This window comes from Rana temporaria, chromosome 10 (assembly GCF_905171775.1).
Source record: "Rana temporaria chromosome 10, aRanTem1.1, whole genome shotgun sequence".
In the NCBI taxonomy this organism is placed as follows: domain Eukaryota; kingdom Metazoa; phylum Chordata; class Amphibia; order Anura; family Ranidae; genus Rana; species Rana temporaria.
In genome coordinates this window covers 116548402-116561462 of record NC_053498.1, presented here as the reverse complement: position 1 = coordinate 116561462, position 13061 = coordinate 116548402, and the positions used below count along the sequence as shown (strand labels likewise).

Genomic DNA, 13061 nt, shown 5'->3' with positions numbered 1-13061 from the left:
CTATGGCGCGGTTTCAGCATTTTAGGAGCACAAAATAAGAAAGCGTAGTAGGACACCATAGTCACTGTTCTTAGGCTTACGTTCTACCTTAATTTTCCAACAATAAGGTGCCCTGATTATCAATGCCCTGTCAGACTTGCACAGAGAAAGCGTGTGAGGAAAGCAATGCCAATAACCGGCAAGTCTGTTTACATGTGACCAGCTGTGATTGGACACAGCTGATTACATAGTAAAGGGCCACTGTGATTGGCCCTTTATCCTGATCTGTGATCAGCTGTATCCAAAGGACACAGTGGTCACATGTTGCACCCGTTCCTTCCCCCAGGAAGTACGCAAGGGGGGGGATGTCCATGGACATCCTCCCAGAACTGGAGAGTCACATTGTAGCCATGTTTTGGCTATGGCCTGGTTGGGAACCAGTTAAAGTGCCTTCTATGTTTGTCCTGATGATGATTATCAACAAAACAAGAAGTGTTGGGAAATACTATATTTATCAGCAGAGTATGAAACAAAACACTTCTGGCAGCAACAACATATGCAGTTCAGGCTCGCTGATTCTGATGAAGTAGCCAAGAAATGCATTGATGGTGTTGTTAATTATTACACACCAAATAAATACTTACTTTTAGATGAAAAGACTTTAAATCATTTTGCTTTACTATGGGCCCCTATGCTGACTTGACTTCCACTGTTAAGGGGTTTAAATCTCTAACCTCATTGCACACCAGGATCCTTGTATTGTTTGGTACCCATTCTTCTGGAACATGGAAAGCAGCTTCTCACCATATCTGGGCTTTATGCAACCCTACAGATGTGAGCAGGGCCGCCATCAGGGGGGTACAGGCAGTACACCTGTAATGGGCCTGAAGGTCCCCAGGGCCCCGGATGGCAACCCCCTTTTTTTATTTATTTTTTATAAAAAATAAATAAAAAATGTAATGTATATATATTTTTTTATTATTATTATTATTAAAGGGCCCAGAAGTCCCCAGGGGCCCGGAGGTCCCCAGATGACAACCCCCCCCTTTTTGTTATAAAATTATTTGTATTTATTATATATATATATATATATATATATATATATATATATACACACACACACACACACACACACACACATATATATATATATATATATATATTTTTTAGAGGGCCCAGAGGTCCCCAGGGGCCCGGAGGTCCCCAAGGCCACGGATGGCAACCCCCCTTTTTTTATATAAAAAAAAAATGACATTTTATTTATATATTTTTTTCTTTCTTTTTCTTTCTTTTCTTTTTTTTCTATATATATATTTTTTATTAACCACTTAAGGACCGCCTCCTGCACATATACATCGGCAGAATGGCACGGCTGGGCACAAGCACGTACAGGTACGTTCTCTTTAGGTTCCCAGCCGTGGGACGTGGGCGCGCGCCAGCGACTTGGTCCGAAGCTCCGTGATCGTGACCGTGGACCCGATCGCCGCTGGAGTCCCGCGATCGATCCCCGGAGCTGAAGAACGGGGAGAGTTGTGTGTAAGGCAGGAAACCTGCCTTAAGAAATACCAAGCAGCAGTTGCTGCAGTATATTCAGGTAGACGAGAAGTGGCTGTAAGGACGCTGTGGGAGATTAGCAAAGCTGATATGCAACAAAGAATTTCAAAAAGGTCAGCACAATATTACAAGAAAATTGAAAACTATTATTAAAAAAAACAAAGAATTTGTTTATCATACACAGTGCTTTAAAGAACGAAATGTCATTCCGTTATTGAAATATTTATGTTAATGAAAGATTTATTAACCACTTCGGCTCTTACACCTGTTCACCCCTTATAGACCAGAGCAATTTTCACATTTTTGCTGTAAGCCTGTTTATTCTGCAATCATTTTGTCATTACTTAAAAAAACAATATATGTTTTACGTTGTTATCTTAAGTACAAACAAGGCTTTCTTTTTGTGAATATTGTCCTGCAACAATAATTTTGTTTCACAATCCTTGGACAATTAAACATAATAAAACTAAGCAAAAAGGTACGTTCTTTTTTTGGAGCACTGTTCAGTTAAAAATAAACAGTGTTACTGCACGTAAAAAGTGTGCATTTTATTCTGTAATTTGTCCTGTTTAAAACACAAAATTCAGATTTTTGTACAAAGCATTGCAAAAAGTCTTTTTTTTTTTTAATTTTGCGCTTTTTCTTTCAGTGTGATGCATGTAAATATATTTAAACGTTGTAAAATATTAATTAACAAAGAAAACAAAACAGAAAAAATGTTTAAATATTAGTTAATAAAATACAAATAACAAATCACCAGGAAAAATTATAATTCAATGGAGAAGGAAAATCAGGAGTTAATTAGGGCTGATTAGAGTAAACTAAGGGTTAATAAGGGGTTCAACAGAGGAACATTTATTTAAAAAAAACTGTCATGTTGCTTTAACTGACTTCATCTGCAGATCAAAGTTCATCCCTCTGATCTGTAGATAAATAAACAGGAAGATACAGAATGAAACCATGTTTCGTTGTAGCATTCTGTATTTGCAGCTGAACAATGTTGTTGATAAACATTGCCAGACTGTTTTTTTTTTTTACAGCTCCTACTGCCAGGACCTTCTCTGTGTACTCGGCAATGCAGTTGTGATTAATCAGAGCTGAACTGCCATGTACTGGGACAGGGGGGATTCTGGCAGCAGGGCAGAAGGACTTGATGTGCTAGACATGTCCTGTGTACACTGATGACATTTTTTTGGGGCGTGTCTAGAAGGCCCAGAGTCTGCAATGGGTTGACTGGCTTTATCTGCAGAGTAAAGTTCATCCCTTTGATCTGTAGATGAATAAACAGAGCGATATTAAATGAAACAATGTTTCATTGTATCTTTCCGTATTCGCGGCTGAGCAATGTTGTTGATAAACATTGCCAGACTGCTTTCTCTGTCTGAGTGTGCCTACTGCTTTATATGATGTGCATTCTACAGTGGCAACCTATTGTGATAGGTAGGAGTTATATTAAGCCAAACACAGATTTTGGCTACAGGAAGCATCCAAAGACAAAATTCATACTTCATTACTAATACTAATACTTTGATGACATGTACTACCATTTATTTTGTATGTTCAACAATAAGAGAAAAGTACAGGGGAAATTTACCTGAACACTTCAGTGCAACAACGTGACCAGAAAGACATTCACGTCTAGAAATAAAAATGGTAAAATGAACACAAGAAATACACTACAAAATTAGGAAAATGTAAATTGGTAATTTTAACAGCAAAAGCATCAGGAGAAAAAGCTGCTTGGCCTTCAATTTTGCAAAGAGCCCTTTAAAAGCACCACAGGGCTCACAAGTTCAATATCCACTATCTATAACCTTGAGGCTGAGTTCACACTTATGCGAATTGGATAGGGGTTACCCGCATCCAATTTGCACAACAGGAGATTGTGACTGGCTCTTTATGGAGCCAGTTCACACATCTCCAGGGTGGCCGTAGAGCATATTGCACAGGAGGCCTGTGAATCTTTGTCTCCTTTTCAGGTCCGAATTCAGGCAAAAATTCAGACCTGATTTGTCCCTAAAGCAGAGATCAGGGACGCATCGGACCCCCTGCTGTGAGCCATATCCAGGTGTGAACCCTGCCTTACCAAGCCGTGATGAAGGGGCACCTAAAAAGCATTGGATATTTTACAGTATGAGACTTTTTATTAAAAAAAATTAAAATAATTGTGGACTTTACACACATTACTACACTATTCTAACTTTACCCCATTTTTTTCTGTTGCTGTCATTGTCCCCAATAAAGAGATTCACGCTCTTCCTTTGTCCTGGTAAAACACTGCCACTGGGACTAAAAGGAAAATTGTCAGTAGAAAAGAATATAAGGAAAATATTCTACTCATTCTTGTGACAACTGCCTAGGAGGGAATTTCTCTAACTTCCTGTGGCACCTATAAAGCAGGAAATTAAGAGAAATCTTCTCAATGGGACACTGATGTTAAAAAAACATGATGGGCTTTAACTATTTTCTACTCTATACATTTTGGTTTTAACATTATTTATTAATGTTTTATCAGACACATGCAAGAAAGAGTACTAAGCATTAAAATTAAAGAAATGGTAGCTGTAACGGTCACCACCGTTTACGATATTCCCATTCCATCAACCACGACAGCTTATCCGACAATCTACAATCCAGCAGACACGATCCATTCCATCTCCAAAAATAACGAGACTGACAAGCTCTGTTACTGGTTTCAAAATGTATGAATGAACCTTTAATGGTATCTTAGCTTTCTTATATACAGTACAAGCATGTTACAGTTAATCACAGGGACAAAGAAACTCTCCACCCACACATCACACAATGGGGCTTCAATCACATTCTTTTAGATAATGACATTCAGAGGAGTTAATTATCCCCCAGACGTTCCGTCTCCGACAATAAGTGATTCACCTGCATAATACACATTCCTTTACTAAACATAATTGACATGCTAATTCCCTACCCCTGAAAGGAGACATCTGACCTTTAGACTGCTAACTCACAACACCTCTATCATCAATAGACTTTTCACAAAAAACAGTATTAGCATTGAAGGAGACACTCTTATTGACCGGTTGGGGGTCAGAATGAAATCACCTGTAATATGTCCAGATTTCAATACATGAATTATCAGTAATGTCCCATCTCATGTAATTTATAATTAATATTTCTCAGTCACCCTATGCCCTATGACCCTAGACCCAAGAATCATTAGTGATGCTGGCACAGGAGTACCCCCCATCCTTCAAAAGCCTCTGGGTGTCACAGGTCATTCCGTTACAGTAGCACATGCAGTATACCATTTAACACAACAAATGTTATAGGTCAAACACGTAGCTGGTAGGGGTGCAACGGATCAAAAAACTCATGGTTCGGATTGTTCCTCGGATCAGAGTCACGGATCGGACAATTTTTCGGATCATCACCATATATAGTCCCCACTGTAATATCCACATCTCCCCCACTGTAATGTCGACACTATTTGAAGTTTGGTCTGATTAACGACTGAAATCAATTTAGTGGGTGGGTCTGTCAGCCCCCCCCCCCCCTCCCAGCCCCATCTGACATCTTTCAATTGTAAAATCAAAGGAGCAAGGATAAAAGTTGCCTGATTTGATGTGGCCGCTGTTCAAATATTCTAACAGCCATTGCTCGAGCTGTCAGAGTACAATAGCCCAGCAGGGGGACATTCACCTATAAAGCATGGATTGAGGAATATGTTATGTATATATATTTTTTATCATCCTGCTGAAAGAAAAATAAATTAAAAGTGTATGGCCAGATTTTAATTTGATTATCGGATGTGTCAAATTATTTTGCCTTAAAATCTGTACTTAATTCAGGGAATAACTTACCTGGTTTGCCAAATATGTTTTGTTGAAGTAGTCTGAGCAAGAGGGATCTGCGCAAATCCTTGAGTGTGATTTAGCCTGTAGTTTGTCAGATTTACAGCTTTGTGTTGCATAAGCCTTGGGGGAGTAATTTAGAAACAAAACAGGAAGAGAGAGTTATACATTGATCGATATTTTGATGACACTGGAAAACAATGATTTTGCTTCCTAAACATTTTTAGGTATATCTAATAGATTTTTGGTTGTTATTGATGAAAATAACCTGTAATTTAAAAAGTGACAGTGCAGCGCTTATACTTTTATAAACACACACATTGACATATGACCAAACATATACTATTGAAATAGTGACACTCAAGATGACTATAAATAAAAAAATATTAAAAAAAATACAATCATTGATATGATGCAGGATTGTCCCAAATTAAACCACAATAGTCATTTTAGAAAGTGCTAGTAGTGCAAAAAGAAGTCCCCGAACTTCCGGTTTTGGCGCCTGCATAGAGTAGCTGGCCCTCACCTCAGCTCCCGCAGCCAGACACACAAAACTCCGACCACCGGCAGCACCATCCTCCATCCCCCGGCCATAAGATGAACCGTTTTGTGGAAAAAAACAACCCACGATCGTACGCGCCTGTGACTGCGCGAATGGGACAGCCGCAAATCCGCAAAGTATTCTTCCTCAGAAAGTGGATGCAAAAATCCCGGGGTGCAAGTATAATCCACTCTATCACCGATAATTTGTCCAACTTCCACCTCCTAAATGCACTCACCAGATAGATGAGGTATTATGCCGCGTACACACGACCATTTTTTGGGTTCTAAAAAATGAAGTTTTTAAGGGTCTAGAAAAAATGAATTTTTTTCCAACCCGATCATTAAAACGGCCTTGCATATACACGATCGTGAAAAAAAAATGCTTTAGCAAAGCGTACAACACGTACGACGGCACTATAAAGGGGAAGTTCCATTCGGATGATGCCACCCTTTGGGCTGCTTTAGCCGATTTCGTGTTAGTAAAAGACGATTTGCGCTTTTCTGTCTGTTACAGCGTGATGAATGTGCTTACTCCATTACGAACGGTAGTTTTACCAGAACGAGCGCTCCCGTCTTATAACTTGCTTCTGAGCATGCACGGTTTTTTCATGTCGTTAAAGCCCACACACTACCATTTTTTACAACCTTAAAAACGACAACGTTAAAATTGTCTTGAAAAAATAGAGCATGTTCAAAAAAAAACTTGTCCATTTTTTAGAACCTGAAAAATGCTCTGAAGCCCACACACGATCGTTTTTAATGACATTAAAAAAAATGTCATTTTTTAGAACCCGAAAAACGGTCACGTGTACGCGACATAAGAGCATGTACTAGACATGTGCACACTGAAATATTTTGTTTCAGAATTTCATTTTCATCCAAAAAAATTTTTTTATTTAGTTATTTAGTTAATCGTACATTTCTGATCTAATTTTCCGTCTACAAGCTATAGAAGAATTCTAATGTTGTATGACACTAGTAATAATTTTATTTATGAATTATTATTACTAGTCAACCAAAATTCTAATTCTTCTATAGCCTATGGGCCGAGCATTTGACCGGAAATGTACGATTGCGGCGTCATACAGTTTAGCTGCTTGTCGAATCTTATTAGAACTTTCGACAGACACCATAAGCCTTCAATGACAGATTTAACGTTTGTATGTTTTTCGCTGTTTCGTCGTTCATGTCTAACAGTCTACCCCAACACTGTCTCTATAATGTCAAATCTTTTCTCTCTATGTCAAATCTTTCCTCTCTATGTAGAATAATCTTGGACTAATAGAGTTAAGGTTAGCCTGTGAGAAGGACTGAGCTGCGGGCCCGAGTGTTGCGATCTCAGGAAGGCCTCCGCTTCAGACGGTTCGTGAAAAGAGAGTTGGTCACCGTTGGGGGCTTTAAGCCGGAAGGTAGCTGGGAATGCCAGGGTGAATTTGACTTGTAGTCGGTGAAGCTCTGAGCAGATCTGTTGGAATGCTTTTCTTTTCTTGGATACTTCTATGGAATAGTCCGCAAAAATCAGGATCTTTATTCCGTCGATCTGGAGAGATTGGACTGCCTGAATTTCTGTAGGATGAGAGCTTTGTCCGAGTAGTTGAGGTACTTGGCTATTATGGGGCGGGGTGATTTGCGATCGGAATTAAAGGACCCCATACGGTGGGCACGCTCGACTGTGCAGGGGCCTGGGAGGCCTAATGCTTCAGGAATGCGACTCGAGCATAGATCCATGAGTAGAGAAGGTTGTAGCGATTCTGGGACGCCCACGAAACGCAGGTTGCTCCTTCTGGACCTATTTTCCAAATCGTCCAGCTTCTCAAGGATGTACCTGTTCGTCTTGTCTTGGGCCTGCTCTGTGGACTGGGCCTGGTACAGTTCCTCCACCACGTTAGCGATGCGGTGTTCAGCCTCATTTAATCTGGAGGCGTGCTCCCCTATCTGGGCCTGGAGCTTCTGCATGCCTGCACTGATGGCCTTCTCCACAGAGCCCGCAATCATTGGGGGATAGGAGACCTGCCACTGCCTGGGCGATGAGCTCTGTATTGGGATCCCCTGCGTGTGGAGTAGCCGTGATAGCCTGTGAGGAGGAGGAGGGGGCCGAAGCGCCGATTACCTCCATTGCGGGAGTCGTTTCCGCGGAGGGTTCCGTGAAGGCCGAAGCCAGAGCCTCGATTTGTGGCTGTCGCGTACGATCGTGGGCTGTTTTTTTCCACAAAACGGTTCATCTTATGGCCGGGGGATGGAGGATGGTGCTGCCGGTGGTCGGGGACGGGTCTGCCGGCTTTGTAAGCCGTTTTGTGAGTCTGGCTGCGGGAGCTGAGGTGAGGGCCAGCTACTCCATGCGGCGCCGAAACCGAAAGTTCGGGGACTTCTTTTTGCGCTACTAGTACTTTCTATAAGGACTATTGTAGTTTCATTTGGGACAATTCTGTCGGGAAAACTGCTAGGGAGAATACACACGGCCGGTTTTCCTGACCAAAAGAAAACATGACAGTTTTCCCATCGGGAAACCGGTCGTGTGTACGAGGCATTAGAGTTAAGGACTGTACACAGCTGGAACTGCCATTGAGTCTCATTAGCATGCCATTGACAGTGATGGCTGAAATATTTGATAGATAGATAGATAGATAGATAGATAGATAGATAGATAGATAGATAGATAGATAGATAGTCTACTTTAAATGACAATTTCTATAGTGGTGCAGACTCTGGGAATGTAATAGGTTTCTCGTCGGGAAAACTGCCGGGAATCTCGACGAGAAAAATAGAGAACCTGCTCTCTATTTTTCTCGTCGGGATTCTCTGCAGTGTTTTCCTGCAATGCGCGGTAGCTTACAAGGCATAGTGTAGGGTGTAGCAAGATGGCGGCGACGGCATCGAATGTGACGAGCGCATGCTCGTCGTAGTCGATGACGTCACCGCATTCTTGTCATTCAAAAGAACGGCGGTTCTTTTGAATGGTGTGTGTGTACACTCGGCGAGCAAGGAAAGCTTGCCAGGAATCTCGTCAGGAAAACCAACGTTTTTTTCCTGACGAGATTGCCGGCCGTGTGTACAGGGCTTAACTGTTATATTGCAGTGGAATTTCCTACCTGATATAACCCAGATGTTTACATACAAGTGTTGCCCAAGATGAGTTCCATCCTTCATGGCAGGTTAGGAGCCATTCTTGTTTATATTCCACCTGTACTTCCAACAAGAAGTTTTCTGTGTTTATTCTGAAAGATACTGAAACCATTTCATATGAAAGAATATTTTCATAAGTTTAAAAAAAAAAAGCTTGCAACAAAAATAAATCTTTATTTATCATGTTACTGACTGAAATGACCAAACGATAATACATTATGTAATGTGACTTTGCCTTGTTAGATCTCACCAGACCATATGATATTATCAGTTGCACTGAAATTGCTTGTGCTTGGAAACAGGTGGCTTGGTAATGACTCAAGTATGTATTATGCCCTGTACACACGATCGGTCCATCAGATGAAAACGGTCTGATGGACCGTTTTCATCGGTTAACCGATGAAGCTGACTGATGGTCAGTCGTGCCTACACACCATCAGTTAAATAAACAATCGTGTCAGAACGTGGTGACGTAAAACACGACGACGTGCTGAAAAAAACAATGTTCAATGCTTCCAAGCATGCGTCGACTTGATTCTGAGCATGCGTGGATTTTTAACCGATGGACGTGCCTACAAACGATCGTTTTTTTCTATCGGTTAGGTATCCATCGGTTAAATTTAAAACAAGTTGGCTTTTTTTAAACCGATGGATAAATAACCGATGGGGCCCACACACGATCGGTTTGGACCGTTGAAAACAGTCCATCAGACCGTTCTCATCGATTTAACCGACCGTGTGTACGAGGCCTTAGGCTTCTCCTATAAATTTTCTTTTGCAAATATTTGAAAGATAAGAGTGTCTTTTTCGCTTCCTGAACACGACTGGGTTAACTGTTGGTTTTGTGAGAGAACATACAGCAAGTCATATTTCAGATTTTGGTAGATCATATAGGGTTAATTCCACCACAAAGATCGAGGTCTCCTAGGACTCCAGTAAAGAGATCTCTGTTCTCAAGTGCCCAAGCCTGCACATCTCTTGGGTTCATTAGAAGAGGGTCTCCTTTCTTATTTTGGATTTGTGATCTATTAGACAATCACCACCCACCTTATTATTGTTCAATTGCTTGGTAACACAAATTGCTAGTCAGCCAATCACATGACAGCAATTCAATGCATTTAGGCATCTAGGATGTGTTGAAGACAACTTGCTGCAGTTTAAACTGAGCATTAGAATGGGGAAGAAAGGGGATTTAAGTGACTTTGAAGGTGTTCTCTTTTTTTCCACAACAGTTTTCTTGATGAAAAACATACACACGACCGTTTTCCTCGGCAAAAAAGCTCTGCCACCAAGTTTCATGATGGATTCTGTCGAGGAAAACGGTCGCGTGTACGAGGCCTGAGGCTACAGTTCACACCGGCTCACCAGATCTGGACAATAGAATATCGGAAAAGCGTTGCCTGGTCTGTTGAGTCTATTGAGATTTCAGCTGCGACATTCAGATAGTAGAGTTAGAATTTGGCATAAACAACATGCAAGCATGGATCCATCCTGCCTTGTATCAACGGTTCAGGCTGCCTGTGGTGGTGGTGTAGTGGCATGGGGGATATTTTCTTGGCATAGTTTGGGCACCTTAGTACCAATTAAGCATTGTTGAAATACCACGGTCTACCTGAATACTGTCGCTGACCATGTCCATCCCTTTATGACTACAGTGTACCCCTCTTCCGATGGCTCCTTTCAGCAGGATAATTCACCATGTGACAAAGCTCAAATCATCTCACCACTGGTTTGTTGAACATGACAATGAAGTCAGTGTACTCCAATGGCCTCCACAGTCACCAGATCTCATCCAATAGAGCACCTTTGGGATGTGGTGAAATGGGAGATTTGCATCATGGATGTGCAGCCAACAAGTCTGCAGAAACTGTGTGATGTTATGGAGGGGGTCAGGGGGTACGGCGCACGGGGGCCCCGGAACAGCAAAAGCTGGAGGGCCTCCAGCGAGCCAACCACCGAAGCCTCCAGGGCAGTGGATGCGTTTGTCCCATCCGGCCGCAACCACCAAGCCGCAGTCACCAACTGGGTGGCCAGGTAGTACTTATAGCAGTCCGGGAATGCCATGCCACCCTGCGTCCGCGGCCTCATTAATGTTGTTAGTCTGTACCTGGGCGGGGATGGGCCCCAAATGAAAGAGGAGAAAATTTGGTTCAACTTACGAAAAAAAGACTTGGGCACCCAATGTTGGGAGTGGCGGAAGAGGCAACTCAAAAGGTTTTGGTAAATATTTCAGTGGGACTACACATGCCAAGACCCTTTTCACACTGGGGCACGTTGCAGGCGCTATAACGCTAAAAATAGTGCCTGCAAAGAACTCTGAAAGAGCCGCTGCTGTCTCACCAGTGTGAAAGCCCCGAGGGCTATGGAGGCCTCATAGATATTCCCCCAGGGGAATTATTACATAATTACCCTGTATTACTCATTCCAAAAAAAAGTCAAACACATGGAAACGGCGACCAGCGATTGTGGATCCTGCCCCAATCATAATGACCTCCTGCCCGATGATTTTTCTACACCACCATTATGACCTCCTATCTGATGATGTCACCCCATTGTATTACCACTGCTAAAACACAGATCCTAGGATTCTTTTTAGCAAACAAACCAGCCAGGGATCGTACCTATATTTAGTCAATGGCATTGCTTGGGATTCCTGGCAGCTTTGATTTTAGCAGGAGGAGTTTTGGGCAGACTTACTTACTTACTTACTTACCTCAGTGCAGTCCTCCTTCACTTACTTCATCGTTCGATTTTGCTTTTAAATGTCCTTATTTCTTCTGAGAAATCCTCACTTCCTGTTCTTCTGTCTGTAACTCCACACAGTAATGCAAGGCTTTCTCCCTGGTGCCGAAAAAGCTTTACGCAAACGACGTAAAAAACGAACGCCGGGCACACGTACGTTTGTGAATCGCGTATCTAGGTAATTTGCATACACTCCGCCGAAAACGAAGGGAACGCCACCAAGCGGCCAGCGTGAGAATGCACCCTAAGATACGACGGCGTAAGAGACTTATGCCAGTCGTATCTTAGGCTAATGTCGGCGTATCTAGCTTTCTGAATACAGAAAGAAGATACGCAGGCGCAGCTTTGAATTTACGCGGCGTATCTATGGATACGCCGGCGTAATTCTTTGCTGAATCTAGCCCAAGTTGTGTGGGTTTTTAGCGCTACCTACCCCCCCTTTTTCTAAATAGTATGACAGATTGGCTTTTTATATATAAGGCAAAAAATAAAAACCACAGAGGTGATCAAATACCACCAAAAGAAAGTTCTATTTGTGGGGAGAAAAAAAAGGATTTAAATTTTGTTTGGGAGCCACGTCGCACGACCGCGCAATTGTCAGTTAAATCGATGCAATGCCGAATCGCAAAAAGTGGCCCAGTCATTTGGCAGCCAAATGGGCCGGGGCTGAAGTGGTTAAACACCCCTTATGCAAATTTGTATAGGAAATTTGAAATAGCATGGCATGAAACACAGTGATACCCAGATGCTTGGTGCAGTTGGACCAATTAAATGTAATTTATAATTGGCTGGCAAAAGCTACCACTCTGTGTTCTTTGCTGTTTGCCTTAAAGACCGTTAGGTATGTTTTCTTTGCTAAACGAAAATTTATGCTTCATCTTTTTCTAAACGCAAAGAAATAAGCCAAAGCATATTAACTACCGTATTTATCGGCGTATAACACGCACAGGCGTATAACACGCACAGGAGTATAACACGCACCCTAACTTTAAAGTGGAGGTTCACCCAAAAACGTAATTTTTAACATTAGATTGATGCTCATTTTGTCAAGGGGAATCGGGTGTTTTTTTTTAAATCGAAGCAGTACTTACCGTTTTAGAGAGCGATCTTCTCTGCCGCTTCCGAGTATGGGCTGTGGGACTGGGCGTTCCAATATGATTGACAGGCTTCCGACAGGCTTCCGACGGTCGCATACATCGCGATCAAGATTTTCCGAAAATAGTAGCCGAACGTTGGTGCGCAGGCGCCGTATAGAGCCGTACCGGCGTTCGGCTTCTTTCGGCTACTCGT

At 42.1% G+C, this 13061-nt stretch overlaps 1 protein-coding gene across 1 annotated transcript in view; it reads right to left on the bottom strand.

Moving 5' to 3' along the window:
• TMPRSS5 (transmembrane serine protease 5) overlaps positions 1-13061 on the bottom strand; it is a 78661-nt gene that overhangs the window by 13722 nt on the left and 51878 nt on the right. Inside the window, exons 5-7 of the mRNA XM_040326022.1 lie at positions 8996-9131; positions 5373-5486; positions 3128-3171 (exon numbers count right to left, since the gene is read on the bottom strand). Of these exons, the coding sequence (XP_040181956.1) occupies positions 3128-3171; positions 5373-5486; positions 8996-9131 (294 nt within the window). The remainder of the gene's footprint in view (positions 1-3127; positions 3172-5372; positions 5487-8995; positions 9132-13061) is intronic.